Source organism: Octodon degus, unplaced genomic scaffold (genome assembly GCF_000260255.1).
Source record: "Octodon degus isolate 3935 unplaced genomic scaffold, OctDeg1.0 scaffold00137, whole genome shotgun sequence".
Classification (NCBI taxonomy): Eukaryota; Metazoa; Chordata; class Mammalia; order Rodentia; family Octodontidae; genus Octodon; species Octodon degus.
This window is the reverse complement of record NW_004524713.1, coordinates 6,186,696-6,206,883: the sequence shown is the minus strand read 5'-3', so window position 1 is coordinate 6,206,883 and position 20,188 is coordinate 6,186,696. Positions and strand designations below refer to the sequence as shown.

The window sequence follows — 20,188 nt, the reverse complement described above, 5'->3', positions numbered from 1 at the left end:
GTGGGCTTGTGGACGACCCACGTGGACCCCCTCCTGTCTCTCAGGCCGGTGCTGTTGCTCCCTCAATAAAATTTCCTGCTTTTAACCTCTGATGTTTCTTAGAATTCACTCTTGGATTTTGGAGAACATGAACTCAGCACATTGGACATTCAGCAGGTTTGGAGTTACATTCATTTCTCCTATGTAATCTTAAGGTCCTCTATAAAAACCAACTCTAGGGCCAGTCAGATAGCTCAGTGGATTAAAGCTCCTGTTGAGGCAAAGTGTAGGGACCAGGGTTCAATCCCTGGCCCCACAAGTTATGCTGGCCCCACCCCTGGGGTCCCCTGAGACTGCGATTGAGACTGGGAGTGGTAGTGTGTGCCTGTAATCCCAGGGTTTGGGAAGCTGAAAACAGGGGGATCACTATGAGTCCAAGCTGTGCAGTAAGACCCTGTATGAAATATATTTTTTAAAAAACAACAAAACTAGAAGACTGCAGCCCTCAGTACCTGGTAACATTTGCATTTGCAAGTTTGTAAGTGGAGAATTTGAGGATCAGAAAATGCACATGTGTGCATGTGTGCGTATGTGTGTGTGTGTGTGTGTGTGTGTGTGTGTGTTCACACACATGCAAGTCCTGGGCTTTGAACCCAGAGATCACTCATGCTAAGTGTGCATTCTACCACTAAGCTTCACTCTCAATAACTATCTGTTGAACTGAGTTACTCAAGAGCCAACTCAGGATCCAAGCCCTAGTGGATTTCCTTCTCAGAAATGCCATGTTAGCAATATACAGTCTTTTACAATGACTTCTCCATTGTGGCTGGCCGTTGTCTAAAACTGTAGGAAGAGAACATGTGGTTGAAGTGAAACTTCCTGATTTAGTTTCTTTCACATGGAGAGAAAACAGGAAGTCAGAACAATCATTTTGCCCCTGGGCAACTTCCTTTCTCCAAGTAGTAGAAGGCCTTGGCCTCACCCTCTTATGCCAACAAAGACTGAAAGAATTCAGGGCAGGTCCTCCTATGCATCCAGGAGGGAAGCTGGCTTTGCCTAGACAAGATCTTCACCTGCCTATAACGAAGGCCCTGAAGGTTTCCCCGGACGTTACACTCATCAAACTGACCAGTTTTAGCTTTCAGCCACCCCGAGTACAGGCAAGGCAGGCGTTACAACATGAAGTCCAAATCTCTTAGAGCAGCATTTGAGGCCCCAGCCATCACTCTGCTTGGAGTCCTAGCTCTCCCCACCTGCTGCAGCTCCATGGAGCCCACAGTCCCATCCCCCTCACTGCCCCTGCCTTCATACAAGCTGCACCCTCTGTCTGAGATGACCTGCCTTCTTTAGTGCCCCAGTGCTGCACCTGGAAAATTCCTTCACCACTGCCCTCATCACCTTTGTGTTGAAACAGAATCTCTGGAGGTATGGCCCCGGGAGAAGCACACTTTTTAAAAAGTCCCTGGGAAATTTCAGGGCTCAACTAACTTTGGAAATGACAGTGTAAACACATGCAGGCACACAAACACACACGCACAGGTACACGCACGCATTCATCCCACCACGCAGAGCTCATACTGGCTTCTGTTCTTCTGTTGTACTATGGGAGCCTCCTTCCATAACTAGGACAGGGACAGGGTGGGGGAAGTGGCATGGAACGAGAGGGGGAAATACAGTGGGTAAGAAGAGCCCAAAAGGAAGTGGGGGAGGGGACCTGCCCTCCAGCTGGTTTCTGGGCTGGTTTGGGTCCTTCATGGAGAAATAGTTCATGGAAGCGTCCAAGAGGGACTTCTGATCCCCTGAGCAGCCTCAGGGGACCACAGAGGATACCTAGGAGTCTTTCTACACCCCAAAGACTGGGAACTAGGGGCACCCCAGGGCAGCTGCAGCAGTAAAGTTTCCTCCAAATAGCTGTGGGCTGAAGAATGAGCCTGTGGGAACCAGAGGTAGAGCAGAAGGGCAAGGCAGATGTCACAGGATGTGAGACTGACAATGTACTACAGGAAAGATAATTAACTAAGGGCCCTGCCTGCTGGCTGCTTCACAGCCAGGTCTCCAAGCGGTGGGCCTTGGGGGAGGTTAGACACTCTTGGTCTTGGAACACAAGTAGCTCTTCTTCTGGATGATCTGGGCCTGGCTGAAAATACTTTGAATGGACCAGGACTGTGCACTATAGCCAAGAGCGGCAAGCAACCCAGATGTTCCCATTTGGAAGAGTGGATGAGATGTGGTATATACATGCAATGGAGTACCAGCTGGCCACACGAAGGGATGAAATGTCGATAGATGCGACTGCACAGACGAATCTTGAAAATGTCATTCTTGGTGGAATGCGCCAGGCTCCTCCTTATTCAAGCTATCTAGGATCGGCAAATTCCTAGAGACAGCAAGTGGACCAGAGACTTCCTAGGGCTGAGGATGAAGAGTTATCATCGAATGCACACTATACTTATGCCAAAAATTATGAAAGAGGCTTGGGCACAGGGAGTGGTGATGGCTTCCCTGCAGTGTATATGGTGACAGTGAGTTACTCTTACAAAGGGGTCAAGTGACAAATATTATTATGAGTAGCTTGCTGCAATAAAAAAAAATCAAGAAAAATAGGAATGCACTACTGCATTTAGGAACAACACTTCGACTTTGGCTCAGCACTTCCTGAAAGCTTTGTCAACCCTTGCCTGGCCAAATGGCCATATGGGACACTTCTTCCCAGCCTTGTCTTCTCTTCTTTGCTTATATCAGACTCACCCTCTGGTCTGATGGCTCTCCACCCTCCCCAGGCAACGTGTCCCCCCAGACACAGCTTCGCCTTGGCATCTGCTCCTCAGATGCCAGTTGGATGGGGCTCGGCTTCAGGTTCACAGGCACATGCAAGGCCCCTGCTGGGTCTTAGGATTCCCAGGGACGAAGAGCACCACCATCAGGCAGTCAGGTGGGTAGAAGCACGTGAGGGAGCAAGGAACACAGCAGAGCTACCCTAGACCAACGCACTTCAGAAAGCCTTTATTGAATCGAATTTCCAAAGCACAGATATTTGAGACAAGTTCGCGAGGACCCTGAATTTTGGCAGGGTTGGTTTTGGCTACTATAAAAACACACACACATACACACACACACACACATCCACCAGAGTTGCCCTGCTCACCATAAGATTTCTTTGGGAGATGGACAGTTCTAAAAGGCACTGATAGGTGACAGTGGTGGGGCCTGCTCCTCCTTAGGCAGCCAGCTCAGCCAGCGCCCTGTCCAACGGGTCCACAGACCAGTAGTTGTCATCCCAGCCAAGGAACCAGCCCACGAAGGAAGGCGGCTCAAAGCCTTGCTTCACCACAGTGATGGGGGTCCGTCTATCCCGATTAGCTGGGTCCGTCTCGATGTATCGCTTAGCTGCAGACACACATGGGGAGGGGGGAAGAGAAAACACGAAGATTCTTAGTGCCTCCCACAGCAGGAGCAGGTAGTTCAGGGCGACAGTGCATTTGCTCCCCCTGTCCCTACTGCCTGTCCCCATAGCAGAGACCACCATCCCTTCTAGGCAATGACACCCATGTGGGTTCGCCACCACCTGCCTAGGTATACCAAAAAAGAGGAACGACAGCCCAACTTCCTGCTTACAAGACTCTCGGCCTTTCTTTGGATTTGCTATTTCTCCCTGGCTCCTGAAAGACACTGAAGAATCTGCTTCTTAGTTTCCAGGCCTTAAATCAGCCCGGTTCAGCTACCCAGGATCTGCTTTCCAATATCAAACCCTGGCAAGTGCAACCTTTGGGTATGCCAGAGATGGATGTGGCTTCTCACCTGGTCCTTCCTGCCCCTACCACCCAAAGGCCCATGGGTAAAGTCAGGTTCCCAGCATGGTGCTACTGGGGGGTGGCAGAAACTTTAAAGTGATGGAGCCAATGAGCCTCCTTTAAAGGGGTCTCCTGCCAGTGGAGCATTCCCTAAGGGGGATGGTCGGGACCCTGCCTACTCCTCCCATCGTTTCCAAGTCCCTCTGCATTCCCCACCATGATGTGCTCTATCACCATGGGTCCAAATGCAACAAGGTCAATGGACCATCGACCGAAGCCTCTAACACTATAAGCCAAAATGAACCTTTTCTCTTTAGAAGTTGATTGTCTCATGACACTTGTTACAGTCCTGGAATGCTGATGAAGATACCACCCACGGGGCAGGGTGTAAGAGGGGCTGTCAGTGCAGGAAGAAGTGCCCGTCCTACTAATGCTAATTCCCAGAGCTGGAAACTGCTCCCACCTAAAACCAAAGACTTGGAGTCCTTACCGGAGGTCAAGGCTTCTGTCTTTTCCTCTTCTTGGGAATCCTTTCCAACCCAGACGAAGACCTGGGGGTGAGAAGGGAAGTGTATCATGCATGAGAGACCAAGCTCACTGCCAAAGGGAGACTGGGAAAGTACTGAGTGCTCAGCAGGACCTAGGCTCGAACAACACACCTCACCCATAGACTATGACAATGAGGACATGGGGTGGAGGTGACAGCCTGGTACCTTCACCTATGATTTGCTCTCCCACACAACAATCTGTATTGGCCTACACTTACCTGCTTCCACAATCTGAGTTTCCAGTGATGATGTGTCTTGACACCCAAGTTCTCTGGAAAGGCCCGAGCCTTACCTGTCCCCTTGGAGGGGCAGCTCCGGTTTGCCTCGGGCTCCACCCATCGCTCACACTTTATAGGCCAGCCTGCCTCGCTCCTCAGTGCTGCCAACCACATGGCACAGGTGCCACGTTGGGCTCCCTCTCTAAAGGTTCATGAAGTTCAGTCATTTGTTCAACAAATGAGTACCAGATGTTCTTACCCACTTCCTCCTCCAGAAATAGACACTGAAAGTCTGCCATGTGCTCACCCCAGCATATCTTAGTCAACAAGGGTCTCAGTTTGGAATGACAATTCCCCGCCATTCCCACCATTATAATGAGTTTTGTGACCCATCAGAATCTATTCAGCTGATTTTTTTATGCTATCTATGACCAGAATTATGGAAAGCATTAAGTTTGTGGATCAAGATATCATTACACTTCCATCTATCTTTGAAATACCATTTTCAAAAGCATCTGCCTTTGATAAGATGGCACTGGGCAATCAAACCCCAGATTTGCTGATTCTTCTGTGTCCAGCCCCTCTTAGACAGGAATCAAGCCAATGTGGTTTCTCAGAGGATTCCTACCACTCAGGATTTCGACTGGGAGATGGCAGTGTTACACAAACGGTGCTGAGTGAACAAATGAACAGAAGGACAAAGAGACTGGCTGGCCAGTGGATGGATAAATGACAACAGCAGGACAGCTCAAGCTACAAGCATTCCTGTCCTTGCCTTCCAACGGGAGACTCCAAGAAACAGCTGTGGGGTGGAGGGGAGGCCTGTGTCCCCATAGGCAGCCATTCTGCAGCCCTGAGGACTCTTGGGCAAGGCTACCTGACAGGAGACACCTCCCTAAGAACAGCCCTGGCAGGGCCCAAAGGAGGTGCACTTCCGACCTCCATGTGACACAGGGCACTCTATGCCTGCATGAAGGATGCTGCTAACTTCAGTTTTTACTACCAGCAGACTGAAAACAAGAGTTTGCCCAAGGGAATAAAATGGATCATATGATCCAGGCTTCCAGGCTGTGTTGCAGTTTCCAAGGAAACCATACCTGCCTGCTGGGGACTACTACTTCATTTCGGAGCTAAGAACATAGAGGTTCAGACAGGGAGGTGACTGGCGCTGGCTGCCCAGGAACTTTTCTGGCAACACCTGGCATTTCTTCTAGCCCCGAGCTGCGGGACCCTACCCCCTCAGTCCTTTACCCTCCCTCCTTGCTCACCTGGTCCCAGGTATCCAGGAGCATGACGTCATCGGTAGCCAGGTCTTCCTGCATGAGCTCGCCGGGAACCTCTTCGATCTAGGCAGAGCGTCACAGGAGTGAGGAAGGGCACAGCTGCCCCACGCACCCCACAGCTGCTTAGGGCTACATAGGCACTGGCTTTCCTCCAGGCCGCTCCCCTAGACAGCTCCTCCTGGCCTGCTGTCAGTGGCCCCCTGAACTGCCTCCTAAAGCAAGGGACTCACCACAAAACGTCCGATCTTGTTGGAGCAGGCGAAGAGTCGAGGAGGATGAGCGTCCATCTTCTTGTCCTTCAGCCGTGGCGATGTGCGGTAGGCGGCCTTCCCGCCCAGGGCCTCCCAGAAGCTGTCTGTGAGGGGAGGGTGCACCAGTGCTGAGGGACACCCACCCTGCCCCCCCTACACCCCAGGACATCTCATCAGACCCCAGGCACCTCAACTGCTTGCCATCCCGATCTCCATCTCATAATTCCAGAAGACCAAGAGTGAAAGGACATGAAGGAATTTGAAGATGGTGAAACGGGTCCAAGGAAGGGCAGACTTGGCCAGCAGACACAGAGCCTGCACGACAGCACTGCAAGATGCTGTATGTACCCTCACTCAACAAATGGGGCACCCGAGGCTTAGAGAGGTCAGGCAACTCACCAAAGTCACCCGGCTAGTACCATCTAAAGCCAGGATGCAAATCTTTTCTGACTCCAATCTTCAGATTCTTTCCTCTCTACCTGTTGCCTAGACCTGGTCTGTTCATGTGTGGCTATTTAACTTCATTACAATGGGACCTGATGAAAAATTTAGTGCCTTCATTCCACTGGTCACATGCCAAGCACTATGTGCCATCAACGTGCAGCTGGTAGATGTAGAACAGGGTCACTCTCCCTGAAGTCTCTCCTGAGCCCTGCTGCTGCAGACCCGCTGCCTTTCCCACACTTCCCACTCTTTCTAGGAGCAGGCTAGAAGTACCAGCAGAAAAGACAGAGGGATGCCACAAGAAGGCACGATGATGGCATTTCTGGCAAGGCAGATTCTAAAGACCAGGAGAAACAATGTCCTCCAATGCTGCCACCCCTGCTACAGTCCCTCAAGGTCTCCTGGCAAGTAAACGCCTTTCCCAGCAGCCTCTCTGGCATCTGGAGACCACCTTTCTCTGGCTGTGGCCCTCCTTTGATCATATGTTTAACACACACAAGACCCAGGGAGGGTGAGCAGATGGAGCCCAAGGGCAGGCAGAAGTAGGAAGGCTGACAGCCCGGTCCCAACACCACAGTCCTGCCTGGTACCCACCTGGCTCGCTGCCTTCAGCTACCTGCACTGGCTGGGCCTTCAGCACCCGCAGCAGCTCCTGGGCCCCTGCCTTCTCTGTGTCGCTAGCTCCTGTGCCCACCCACAGGTAGGCAGCTGAGGGGGTCTTCAGCACAAAGGCATCGTTGGAGTTCAGAGCACCAGCCTTAGGCATGATCTGGGAAGGCAGCGATGCATTAGTCAGGAAGCAGACGAACAGCCCCAATGCCTCGTCCAGCCCAGGGGACCCCGCGGCAAGACTAGCTGCCTGGCAGGAGCTTGGAAAAACACACCACATCAGAGCTGAGGACACAGCCTTGGTGGATATAACTGATTCCCATGAGTCTGAGGTCAAGATGATTCTAGAATTCTGGGCCCAGAGACAATGAGTGCCCAAAATAAAGGAGGTAACAGTAATTCTGAAGGGTGCTTGGACCACCCTGGAGCACCTCGACCAGGTCTTGAAAGGGGCCATGAGCCCCCAGAAAGGAACTGTATAGAATAAACTATATACAAGGTAGTGACTACGGAAGATGTGCAAGGGTCACTGGGCACTTATGAAACAGAAACAAGTCCAAGACAGACAGCCCTGCTGCCAGCATGGAAAGGCACAAGATGCTGCTTCTGAGCCCCTCACTCATCCTCCCACTCCTGGGCAAATCTGCCAAGTTTTCAGGGACAGACCTCTGTCCTGGGGTCCAGGCCTTGTGTATTACCTCAACGGCACGGGTGGCTCCAGAGCTGCTGGCCCGGACCTGGAAAAGGCGTGTGCTGGCGGGGGCCGTCTGCCCGCCCTCACGGGAGGTGCCCCCCTTGTAGATGATCATGGGTTTCCCACCAAACAGGCTCATGAGGTGGGCGGGCTCCTTGCCTTGGACCACTCGGCTCTGGAAGGAAGCATGGGGCTTGTCAGGAAAGGGGGTGGGCAGGCATGGCTCTCTGTGTGGCACTGGGCCCTAGTTCAGGCCACCATGCTGTGTTACATCAGAGCGTGACACGAAGCATCCCAGACCCTGGCAGGGAAGCCCATGTTCCAGGAAGGCCTGAGGTCCCCTGGGTGCTGTTCGGCTTCTGGCTCTTTCTCCACCCCCATGAGGGCCTGCCCTGCTGACCAAGAGCCAGGGAGCCCAAGAATGCAAATATTCCCTTAAATGGAGGTTCAGATGGGGCGCGGACATTCTCCCAGAATGGTGATGTCTGTTCCAGGCATGGAGGCCGCAAGTGACACAAACAGAGCCTTCTAGACCCGAGAGACCCCTGTGGCCACCCAGAGCCCCTTGCCTACAGAGGTAGGTACCGCTGCTGTCTGTGATGAAGGGAGGGGACAGACACCAAGAATCTCACTCACATCAGGTCAGGGGGCTGCTAGCCCAAATAGATGATGACCTCACAGGCCTGTCAGGGTGCTGCAGCCCCTGCCTACCACGGCCTGCCACTGCTGGGTGGAGGCTCAGGTGCCACCCTACTCAACCCTCTCAAGTGAGAACTTTGGGTCCTCCACCTCTCAGGTTCTTCCTCTGTGAAATGAACCCACAGTGGCCCTGCTGAGGCTATCAGCAGATGAAGTGGGCTACGACAACAGTCTTGGTACCCAGCACCCAGACCGTCACTGGTCACCAGGGCATCAAGTCCAGATCCAGGCTGGGATCCCTGCTCATGCCAAAGGCAGAATGCGGGCAGCAGAATTCTCATCTGCTTCCCCACACTCTGCCTCTGCCACCTCATGAGGCTCCAGCCAGCAGAAACCCCTGCAGCTTCACCACTCAGCACCTGCCCACTGTTCTCCAGGTCACCCCCCACCCACGATGCCCCTCCAGCCACTCTCCAGCCTTACAGGATGGCACCCTTCTCCTGCCTTCATGCTCGGCATCCCTCCCTCCCCAGGGCCTCTGCACGTGCTCCTTTCACCGTCCGGAAAGCGCTTTCCTGCATCTTTGCCTGGCCCCCTCCCACTCATTTCTCAGGCCCTACTGGAAGAGTCCTTTCCTATGGGCAGGAAAATCCCTCTGTGCCAAGCCTGGTTCTAAACATTTCACTGGTATTTAATTCTTCATCCTTAAGCATGGCAACCCTGCAAGGTGGGCACAGTGATTATCCTCATTTTGAGAACACAGGGGAACAGAGAGACTAAGACATTTAGCCAAGGTTGCCCAGGGTAAAGACAGGGTTCAGAGACAAGCTGGCTGGCTCCACATCCACCTTCTTAGCTGCTCAGCCTTGCAATCCTTCCAGCTGCCCTTCCGGCTACCCTATCCCACTGTGTCTTTTCATTTCACTCCTGTCTATGTCATTATGTGTGGTCTGCATCTACTGGTGTGCACATTTGCTGAATGACTGTCAATCCCTGGACTCCAACACCCATCGGGGCACAGGCAGGGCCTGGGTGTTCCTGACTGCAGGTGTGATGCAGGGTACATGGAGGCCCTGCATAAATATCTGCTGCATGCATAGACAGATGGATGGACGGTGAGACAGACTGGCAGATGGCCAAGGCCCAGATGCACCCCGAGAGGCCATGTGCGGCTCACCTGCACAGGGGTACCTCCAAGCTCTTCATCCAGCTGGGCAGACAGGATGGCGGATGCAGCAACCTCGTCCTGGGTAGACTGGGCTCCCTGCCTAGAAAAGGGAGTGAGACTCAGCACCGAGGTTTTCACAGAGCCCAGGACTCTCCAAGAAATCCACCGATTTATCTCCTTACTACCGAGAAGCGAAGAGACACTAAAGAGAAACCAGGGTCAGGAACCAAACCAATGCTGCCCCTTGCAGCTCAGCACCATCTTGTTACTTGGAGCTGGGCACAATGAATGGATTCCCTCAAGCTAAATGTTTCCCTGAGAGGACAGGCTGGGGCCTACAGCACAGGAGGCTGAGACTCAAACCCAAGTGGCTGGGATGTAACTCCGTGCTGAAGAGCAGGTCAGAGAATACCAACTATGATGTGAGCCTGTTGGCAGCAAAAGACATCAGCAGATTTAGCCTCAGGTGGAAAGGTGCAGAGAGGTCTGAACATATGTTCAAGAGGTCAGTGATGACTGCCCTGAGAAGGGACAGTTAGGGGATCTGGGCTTTCTACCCTGACTCTCCTACACAGGCTCAATGTCCCATGACCAACACTTATTACCTGGATGAGCAACTCAAATCTGAGAAATGAGTGTTTCCATAGCAAATCTTTTAAAAAATTATTTTTAAGAATTTTGTGGGCTGGTGAGATGGCTCAGTGGTCTAAAGCACCTACTTAGAACAAGCTAAGCTAAGCAAAAGCACAGCGACCGCGGTTCAATCCCCAGCACCACATGCCAGCCAGCCCCCTGGTGGGCTGAGCTGGCCACACACACACACACACACACACACACACAATGAATAAAAAAAAAAAATTTAAAAAAGAATTTTGTGCCATGCGCATTTATGCTGCATTTTATTATATTTCACCTGGTTTAAAATTGCTAAGCTGCTTCTAAACGTCTGAGGTTGGCAGGGTGAGATTCACCCTGCGAGGTGACTGGCTAGTGTTCTTTGCAAGCGTTGAGGTCACGAAAGGAAGGACTGAGAAACTGTTGAAAGATTTGGGAGTCTGAGAAGATGTGAAGAGTAAAGGTTATGCAGGATCTGAGTTAGATCCTAGGCGAGAGAAAGAACAGGAGTGAGAAAAGCGGTGAAGTTCAGGGGAAGCCCGCGGAAACGACCCAAGCTAGGATCCTGACTGACAGTTGTCCAAGATGCGAACATGGAAGAACCCAAGCAGCGGGAATGCAAGAACTGCCGGGGTTATTTGCACAAGTCTTCAGCAAATCTAAAACTATTTCAAGATTTAAAAAAACAACAACAACAAGAACAACTCAGAGAAGAAATCCAAAGTTAATAATCAAACAAAAAGTCTGGGACTGCGTTGTCCAAGAAACACTTGATTTAGACCTGCTCGACAAGTATTCTACCACCAAGCCAAGCTTCTACCCTGAAATGGAAGTTTAAAGCACTGCAAGAAGCCACTTTATAAACTATCAGGTTGACGCTCTGACAAGTTGGACAACACAGAGCACTGTATGGCTATAAAGAAAGAGACTCTCATAGGTTGCTGGTAGGAATGCAAAATACCGAGAGTACTATCAAGAGAAATCTTGGTGGAGGGCAATCAATCAAAATGACAGCTGAGGACTCTGAACAAGCCTGCTTTTGGGAACTGACCCGGAGGGAGGGAGCTCTCTACATAGTCAACATAATGTTTGTTTTGGGTTACTCTTCTCAGCAATGCTTGTAGCAATTACAGACTGGAACCAACTCAACTATGTATCAACAGGAAATTAGCAAAATAAATCACCCAAAGAAGTGTTATAAAGCTGTAAAAAAAAAAAAAAAAAACAGGGAAGCTCACTATGGAATGACATAGATTGGTCTCCAGGAAGACCTCTGGCCGGAAGTAAGGTGTTAGGCCAATGTAGGTAGTATACTCTATCATTTGTATATGGAAGGTAGAGAATTGGGGACTTGAGTCATATTGGCACAAAGAATTACCAGGAAGATACACAAGAAATTACTGCAAGTGGTTACCGGTGAAGAAGTGGGTAGAAGCAGGAACAAGATTTCTCAATTTGGAGCAAGATGAATGTATCTTGAAATAAAGTTTCCATTCACTCATATAGCAACGGCACATGTTTATGGGGGAGAGATTAATTTTTTCATTTAAAAACCCGTGTGGAAGAAGATAAGCAGCAGTGGGCACTGAACTCAGCCAGGGCTAGAGGGCAAGTTTCCTCGGTTCACTGATTTCTCCCCGTTAGCCACATCTCCGACAACATTTTGAGAAGAGTAGGTTTGGGGAAATAAGACAGGTGCTGAGGACAAGAAGCGTCCCCCGCCAGGCGAAGCTGTCTCACCTTGCCTGTACCCCAAAACCTCCTCGGTCCTGCTCAGGCTGGGCCCTTGCTGCCTGCCCAGCCACTGCCCTCCAAGCCCCCCAAGCAGCAGGTGGCACCAGCCCTCACCAGGTGTAGATGATCTGGCCCTGGCGGCCGCCATGGCGATAGTTGTACAGAATGATGTAGCTGTCGCCTCCGTAGAACTGCCCGTAGGAGGCGGGATCCACAGGGACCTTGTTGGAGCCCTCGATCCTCCAGATCTGCCAGAGTGAAGCTGGGGTCAGGCATGGTGCAGAGCCCCACCCGCCTCGGGCGAGCTTTGCTAGGTGACTCCGCTAGGCCCTGGCTAAGGTTGAGTGACTGGCCTAAACGACACAGCCATGAGGGGACAGGGCTGGGAGCCAGGATTCCGACGTCCATCCTGGCACGGTTCCCCTGTCCTGCCCTGTACTTCCTCTGAGGAGGGACCAGCATGGCAGCTCCTCCTGAACACTGCCCATGAGCGTTAACAGCCAGGCCCAGATCCAAAACCAGGCTCCTCCTCCCCTTGGAGGCCTTGGGAGCTCGGACGTGGAGGGTGCAAGAGAAACCTCCATGATAGGGCCGTGTAGGAAGAGTCTTGCATGCAAGCTGGCTGTGTGCCCTGACCCAACAGTTTTCACGTCTGAAAAATGGGATAATAATCAGCTTTACTTGGAAGTCCTGAGCCTCAAATGCAGTTATCCATGAAAGTTCCCACGGTACCCAGGTGATAGCTCTGTAGGTGCTCTTCCTAATGTAATTATTATTGTATTACTAATGTTGCCATTGTCCATACAGTTACCGAGTCACCTGAACTTAGGGGTCACTTCCAGTATCCCAGCCATCTCTAGATGGCCTCAGAATGACCCCTGCTGGCAGAACCCTGCAGAGCTCTGGGCAATGAGGCATTTTCCAGGCGGTCAGGAGTCCCTGCAGCGCCACCTGGTGGTATGGTAGAGACACCCCCGTGCTCTGCAGGCAGGAAAATAGAATCCTACAGCTTCCTGACCCTGGGAATTTCTTGAAGGTGACCAGAAAGATGAAACTCTATCAACAGGTGAGAGAGTGTACCTCAAATAGGTTACATCACTATACCTCTAGAGTCGGCATTCCCAGCCCCTCCCTGGGGATGCGTCAGCCTCCGGGGATAGCACTCTGCAAATGCTACCTAGAATGTCCACAGCAAACTCCTGCCTCTACCCCAACACCCTACGTTGGCCACGCTGGCCACCTGTTTCTCACTGCCTTCCCTGTGTTCCCACAATCCCCTGGGCTCCCTCCCATCTCCATGGTTCACACAGCATCACCTCCCCTCCTAGACCAAGCACTGTTAGGTGTTGGTATAGGGTCTGAGACACGTGGTACGCGGCCTGGCGCACAGCAGCTGCCAAGGCTATACCTTGTGGAAATAAGCAGCACAAAAGTCTCATCTATAAAACTGTGGTAGGAACCTCAGAGAGAAATATCCTCAGGGAAGCGAAGACAGCACCCAAGATGGGCAGGGAAGAAGGGTCCTGGGTGTGCCTGGCCCAGCCCCTCGTCCTCAGGATACCTGTTTCTGGCCAGTGCCATCGTCATCCATGCCATGCTGGGCAGCCATGGCGGTGGACGTGTGCAGGGTGGCAGCATCGAAGGGCACGCGTTCTACGTTGGCGATGTGGCTAGAGAGATAGGCTAGGCCCGGGCCATCGGTCTGGTCTGGGTCCCGCCAGTTCTTGAAGAACTGCTTGAAGAGCGGGGTCTCGCCGCCCTCAGGAAGGACTGCAACCTGGAGGTGGGGCGGAGCCACAGGTGGCTGGGCTGCCTTGTGCCCAGTGTCGTCCGGTCCACCCTGCTCCCCCAAACCAGACCTCCCAGACTCACCTGGGTCTGCTTGGGGTAGTCCATCTTGGAGATGAAGTCAGAAGCTGTTTTCAGGGCAGCCTTCCGCTCCTCCATGTTGGCCTGCTTACCTGTGGGCAGCCGGAGAGATGATGAGGGTCAGGGGCTGGGGGCTGCTGTCTCCCACCATCTAGTGGTCCAGGAAAGGGAAGCCACCACACAGAACCCTCTTCTGATAGGATGTACCCCAAGACCAGAGACACGCTGCTCTGCTGAGAACAGGGGCTCCAAGAGTCCTGGGTTCTCGCCAGGGCCCTGGCTCATGATGGCGACCACTGTCGCCATTTCAATCTATTTACTGAGCATATATTTTGCTATCAGGACCTTGCCTAGGTTATTTCATTAGTCTACACAAAAGCCTTACTAATAAAGGTCATTATTTTCTTGTTTCTACTTGCATATAAGGGAGTGAGGGTCTCAGAGAGGTTTCATGACCCAGCCAAGGCACCTCAGCAAGGGCAGCCGTTGCGATTCAGGTTCCGCTAGCACACACCACTCTGCCCTCCCTCACAGGGAGGGCATCATCTGCACCGCACAGGCTGGGCTCTGTCCTGGCCCAGAGGCCGTGCCAGGCCAGGATTCCTGCCTGCCAGTGTCCGATTGCCCATGGCAAAGGCCAACAGCCAGTCGGCTGGCCCAGGCCCCAGGAGCCCAGAGCAATGCCAGGAAGTAAGCACTCGTTCTGTCTGTCTGTCTGTCTGTCTACCCCCTGCCTCCCTCCCTCTGTCCTCTAGGAAGAGGGGCCCCTTCAGAACACCTCTGGGTCTCTCAGAAACACCTGGGCTGGTCCTTTCCAAGAGATTCCCCCAAAATATTCTGCAGAGCGTTCTATGGATTTCTTGCATGACACTTTCCAAACACACCAGGTCACCTGCTAGAAAGGTCCTGATATATATTAGCAATTTAAAAGTTCTTTAAATTATTTATTTTTATTTATTCTTTATTTTCTGCAAACCCAGGGCTTCTGTACTGAGCTACTTTCCCAGCCCCTTTAACCTTTTTTATTTTGAAACTATAGATTCTTACACTTATCCAGATTGGGATTGAATTTGCAAGCCTTCTGCTTCAGCCTGGGGTTATAGTCATGCCTCATTATGCCCAGCTTTAAAGTCCTACAAACTGTAACACCGTCCAATCCACTGTGGCTATGACTTTATGTGACCATAAAGCTGGATTCTTTTTAAATGTTATTTTCCTGATGTCAATTACTCTCTCAGAGAACTGACATAACACAATTTTTGGGGGGCCACAATTTTAGCCCAAACAAGGAATGTAAGGCTCAGAGAGGTAAGTAAAGTGCTGCGGATCACACAGCAAATCCAGCATGAAGCCAGAAGTCCCGATCACCGCTGCATCAGGTGTCTCCAGCACATGCTGCCCCTCCCCAGCCCCGAGCCCCTGGAAGCCACAGGTAGCCGGATGGGACCTTTGCACTGGGCCCAGTACCTTTCCAGACAAAGATTTTCCCGTCCCTGCCATGGTCCAGGATAAAGCAGTCCTCCGATCTCAGGGCCCCCTGGGCGAAAGGGTTCTCATCTGCCACGAGGGAGACTGTCATGCTGCCTGCTCCACTGGACACCTGCGTGGACAGGGAAAGGGGACGGGGCCATGAGTGTGGCCAACACATGGGGGGATAAAGGAGGCACAGGGGCTTCCTGCTACTGAGGGCTGCAGGATGACACTCAGGGACACCCTAGGAACCACACAGAGAGGGAATGCAGGACGGAATGCAGGGACTCGGGAGGTTCTGGACCAGGGAACTATTGGCCAAGAAGATGTTCAATCTCATCTACAGCAAAAAGAAACAACGCCGTGGGGTGTTCTGCATTGGAACGCGGAATGAATACCTGGGGAAATCAGAGGAGAATGAGGCCTGGGGTTGAGCGAATAGCACTGACCCCACGAGGATTGCTGTTCTCACACATGCACACAGTTAGACCAAGAGGCCGAGGAGAAGCAGGGGAAGCACCTCTCAGATGCTCTGTTCTAACCTGCAATATTTCTGTCAACCTCAAAAGTCCCAAACTACCCAGAAACTGTCCCATGGGCCAGAGGAGTGGCATCCCCCAATAGTGTGGATGTTGACGACCTAGGCTGCCAGAGCCCCACAGAATTCACAACCTAAAATACTTCTAACTACCCCTCTGAGGGACCATCTACTAATACAAAATGCTTGTCTGAGCCAGACTTCAGGATCCTAAATAAGGGGCCGGGGAGTTGGCTCAGTAGGATAAGTGCTTGACTGGCAAACGCAAGGATCAGAGTTCAATCCCTGGTTCCACAAAAAAAAAAAAAGGATCCTAAATAAGCATGAATATGTTGCAAAACCATCTGACAAAAGAGAGAAGCATTTGTGAAGTTCCCGAACAAAGAATACTTTGGAGATAATAACAAGAAGAAAAGTTCCCAAGTAAGAAGATCATGATGTGGAAAAACAAAATTTCATACTAAGCAAAGTTCAAAAGACAGACAGTTGCCAGTGTGGAAAAGGCTCTGGGAAAACAAATGCTCTCAGAACCCCGTGGATCCTGGGCACTGCAGTGCCCTGGGCCGAGTGCAGGGTTCAGACCCCAAGGAAGGGGCTGGCGGGGTGGCTGGTGGAGGAGCCCGTGCCTGCGACACACACTCAGGCCCACGGAACAAGAATAAAGGAGGAGAAGGTGTGGGTAGAAGGGGATGAGAGGAGAGGAAGAGAAGGAAGATGAGTGAGAAGGGGAAGAAAGAGAGAAAGGAGATGAAAAGGAGGGAAAAAGAAAAAGAAAGAAGAGGGGGCCTGGCGGTCCACACCTGTAATACCAGCCCTAAGGAGGCTGAGGCAGGAGGATCTTTGTGAGTTCAAGACCTGCCTAGGCTACAAAGTGAGCTCAAAGCCAGTCTGAACTGCACAGTGAGATGCTGTATCACAAGACAAAACAAAGGAAGAAGAGGGGAGAGGAGGGAGGTGGAGGGAAAAAAGGAAGAGAAATAAGGAGAAGAGGAGGGGAAAGGAGGAGCAAGAAGAGGAAGAGGAAGGAGAAGCAGGAAAGGGAGATGATGAGAAGAAGCTACCAATGAAGCCATTAACTACACCCGGCATGTCACACACGCCCTTCTGCAGAGCTTTCTTAGGAGACTTTCCCATTCATTTCCTCTGCAGACTCCCAGAGATCCCGCAAAGCTGCCCCTTTTACAGTCTAGGAAATAGAATCCAAGAGAGAGACAGAGACAGAGACAGAGACAGAGACAGAGACAGAGACAGAGACAGAGACAGAGACAGAGAGGCATATGTCTGAGCAGGCTGCAGGCCCCGCTGGCTGACCACACCCTCACTCACTCCTCCTGCCGGAAGTGCAGGGGCGTCCGCTGAACAGTGGGTAGGAGAAGGCTTCTCAGGGGACCCGGCCTTGCCCTGGGCCTCACAGCAGAGCGGCTGAGGTGGACGAGATCTGCTGCCTCCCTGTCTTAGGCCTGCCCACACCCAGGGGGTCAGGATAGCTGCAGCTCACCTTGTAGAGCTTGGCCAGCTTGCGGTTGGCTGCATCTTCCTTGGCTGTGTCCTCAGAGCCTTCAGGCAGAGCTGGCTTGGGGCCCAGCACCTGCAGGACAGGAAGACATGGGTGGTCTTGAGGTCAGCTCCTGAGAGGGTGCCTCCTGAAAGCAGGGTGCTCAGACTGCACCCACCCTCTATGACCTCCTACATCTGCACAGGAACCCCCTGCCGCTGGGGCTCACCATCCAATGGGGCAGGTCCTTCTCGCCATGTCGCCTTACTTAGGCCAGCCCTCCAAATGGGGCAGCTGCCTGCTCATAGTGCCAACAGCAGCCCCTGGTCTGTTCCCCAGTTCCCTCCTTCTTCCATCCACACCAAGAGGCAAGGGTTAGCACTCTCCATTTACAGAAGGGGAAACTGAGGCCCGGACACATAAAATCTCTTGTCCACACAGCCTCCAGGTGACTAGGCCAGAATTTGAATCTCAAGAGCCATCACCTCAGAGCCTGTATTCGCACCTCCATCCTGGCACTGTTCGGTCTCAACAGGCCAGCTACTGCCTCTCTGGAGCCAAGAAGGATGTCAGGCTCCTCCTCCCTAATAATCACCCCCTTGCCCTTTCCAGAAATGGGAACTGATGTGCCTGGCCTCCTGCTTTCCTGGTGCCTCTTGCCTTATTCCTACAATCCCCACGCATACAGTCTGCAATCCATCACGCTATTAATTAAATGTGCCATAAACTATCAGGGATGATGATGAGCAGAGGAAACTGGGGCCTGGGTCTCCCCTGTTCCCTGGGGGTCTCCTCCTCACCAGCTTCCTCAGAGGCCTTGCCCTCCCTCCCGGAGGGAGAGGATCACACTCCAGTGTGTCCGAGGATCCCACCTCATCACCGGTTCTCCGAGAACTCTGAGGATTGCCCAGGAAGCTGACCTACCCCACCCCCAGTGTATGCGGGCCTGGTGGGAAAACAAGAGGTCTGACCAGAAGGGGGCGCGGAACCACCGCTTCCTCCCCTTGGAAAGGCATAGAAAGGAGCCAGGAACCGTGCACTCCTGCCCGCCCTGCGCAGCGCCAGCGGCGCTTACCGTCAGCATCGCCTGGGGCTCCGCGCCCTCCTCTGACACAGACACCTCGGCCCGGCCACTTCGTTCGTTGTCCCGGATGCCCTTGGACACCTGCGTAGCCTTAAGTCTTTCGAACCGGTTGCTCTTGGAACCACACCACTGGTAGATGTTCTGCAAGACAAAGAGGCCGGGAGGTCAGCGCCCAGGTTGTCACAGGAGCACGATCACGACGCTGTGTGGCCAGCCTGGGTGGGGGCTGTGGAGCGGGCGTGCACAGGCAGGCCCTACGCGCGCAGTAGCTGCAATCCGTGAGCTCAGGGCCCTGCCAGTACGGGCCCAGGGCACGTTTCTATCACAGGTACAAGAGCGCCCAGGCTGTGTGTAGAGATGTCTGCCCGCTGCTGCGCTTTGAATATGGCTTTCCTCCTTGGAAACCCACGCGAAAACAGGGTTTCAGCAGTACCACAATATTTTAATAGAAGCCTTACACTGCATCCACGCAGGATGCCACATACCACGTGGGATGTGTGCAGGTGAGTTCTGGGGCACATGTCTGGCTGTGACCCCTTGTGAGTTTGCACTCACGGGCTGGAGAGGCGTGTGTGTGTGTGTGTGTGTGTGTGTGTGTGTGTGTGTACACAGTATCCACTGCCTAGGAGGTCAAGGGCTTGAGTGTACACAGTTGGGGTCTGTGCACTGAGACCCTGCCTGTAGGCTGTTCTCATCTAGCTTACCAATAGTGCACAGGGGCCTGCTGGCCCCTGGATCTGCCCTGCCCATGTGTATGTGTCTGTCCTCAAGCATGTCCACCTCCCCAGAGTCTGATCGGGCCAGGCCAGGAGCACCCCAGTGGTTCCTGGGAAAGGCACGCAGGACTCACGTTGCCCAGGTCCAGGATGAAGCAGTCGCCATTGTTGAAGCTGTCCCAGGACACAGGCACCTCGGTGGCACGGACCACACGCCGCCCCTTGACCTGGAAGAGTCTCTGCACCTGCACCTCATTAGGGACCACGTGCTTGAAGCCCGACGCCACGCCTCCTTTCTGTGGGGTCAGGAAAATGGCACTGGTTAAGGAGAGAGGCCCAGAGAATCAGACAGGGGAAAGACACGGACTTGGAGGCATGAAATTCTGGCCCATGGACCAGTGGCCTTCCAACAGCACAGGGACGCCCAGTCAGTGTAAGGCCCCACCCCCATTATCATTTCAGACCAGGCCATTTGCCTGCTGCCCACTGCAAGAAAGAAAACTAGGTTCACGAAAGGACTAAGTATGCCCAAGGTCACACAGCAAAGAAATAGAAAATTCCACACACACCACCTCCCATTGGCTCACATCCTCCACTAGGAAGACTCTTCGATGCTTCCCTGGGTCAAAGGACTGTAGTCATTGCTTCCTTAAAACCAGCATTCCTCTCAATCTCCTGCACTACCTGCCACGCTGGCCCCTGCCCCAAGCATGCTGAGCTGGCCACCGAGTCCAAGAGTGGTGGGGCAAGCCTGTAATCCCAGCTCTGGGGAGGCTGAAAACAGGAGGATCACTACAAGTCTGAACTGCATAGTGAGACCTTGTACAAAATACATTAAAAAAAAAAAAAAAACAGCATTCCCCTAGGGACATCCTGTGACACCCTACTCCAGGGTTCTATGGTCAAAAGTTCAGGGAATGTTCCTTACTCTTCTTCACTGACTGTTACACAAGCTACATAAGTATCAAAAGTTCTGGCAGACCCAGAGCTGAAGGAACCCATGTGCTTTTTGCTCCACGCTGCCATCTCCCTTTCTTGCTCAA

At 52.5% G+C, this 20,188-nt stretch overlaps 1 protein-coding gene across 3 annotated transcripts in view; it reads right to left on the bottom strand.

The window, feature by feature from the left end:
- Nucleotides 1–2,959: 2,959 nt before the first annotated feature.
- The window catches only part of Gsn (gelsolin), a 52,299-nt gene continuing 35,070 nt past the window's right edge, over nt 2,960–20,188 (bottom strand). For all 3 annotated transcript variants that reach the window (XM_023701585.1, XM_023701584.1, XM_004641484.2), the window contains 14 exons: nt 19,280–19,441; nt 18,421–18,570; nt 17,349–17,438; nt 15,310–15,442; nt 13,846–13,934; nt 13,535–13,750; nt 12,088–12,221; nt 9,634–9,724; nt 7,822–7,992; nt 7,109–7,283; nt 6,050–6,174; nt 5,805–5,882; nt 4,261–4,321; nt 2,960–3,366 (listed from right to left, as the gene is read on the bottom strand). In XM_023701585.1, coding sequence (XP_023557353.1) covers nt 3,197–3,366; nt 4,261–4,321; nt 5,805–5,882; nt 6,050–6,174; nt 7,109–7,283; nt 7,822–7,992; nt 9,634–9,724; nt 12,088–12,221; nt 13,535–13,750; nt 13,846–13,934; nt 15,310–15,442; nt 17,349–17,438; nt 18,421–18,570; nt 19,280–19,441 — 1,845 coding nt within the window. In that variant the 3' untranslated portion in view covers nt 2,960–3,196. The remainder of the gene's footprint in view (nt 3,367–4,260; nt 4,322–5,804; nt 5,883–6,049; nt 6,175–7,108; nt 7,284–7,821; nt 7,993–9,633; nt 9,725–12,087; nt 12,222–13,534; nt 13,751–13,845; nt 13,935–15,309; nt 15,443–17,348; nt 17,439–18,420; nt 18,571–19,279; nt 19,442–20,188) is intronic.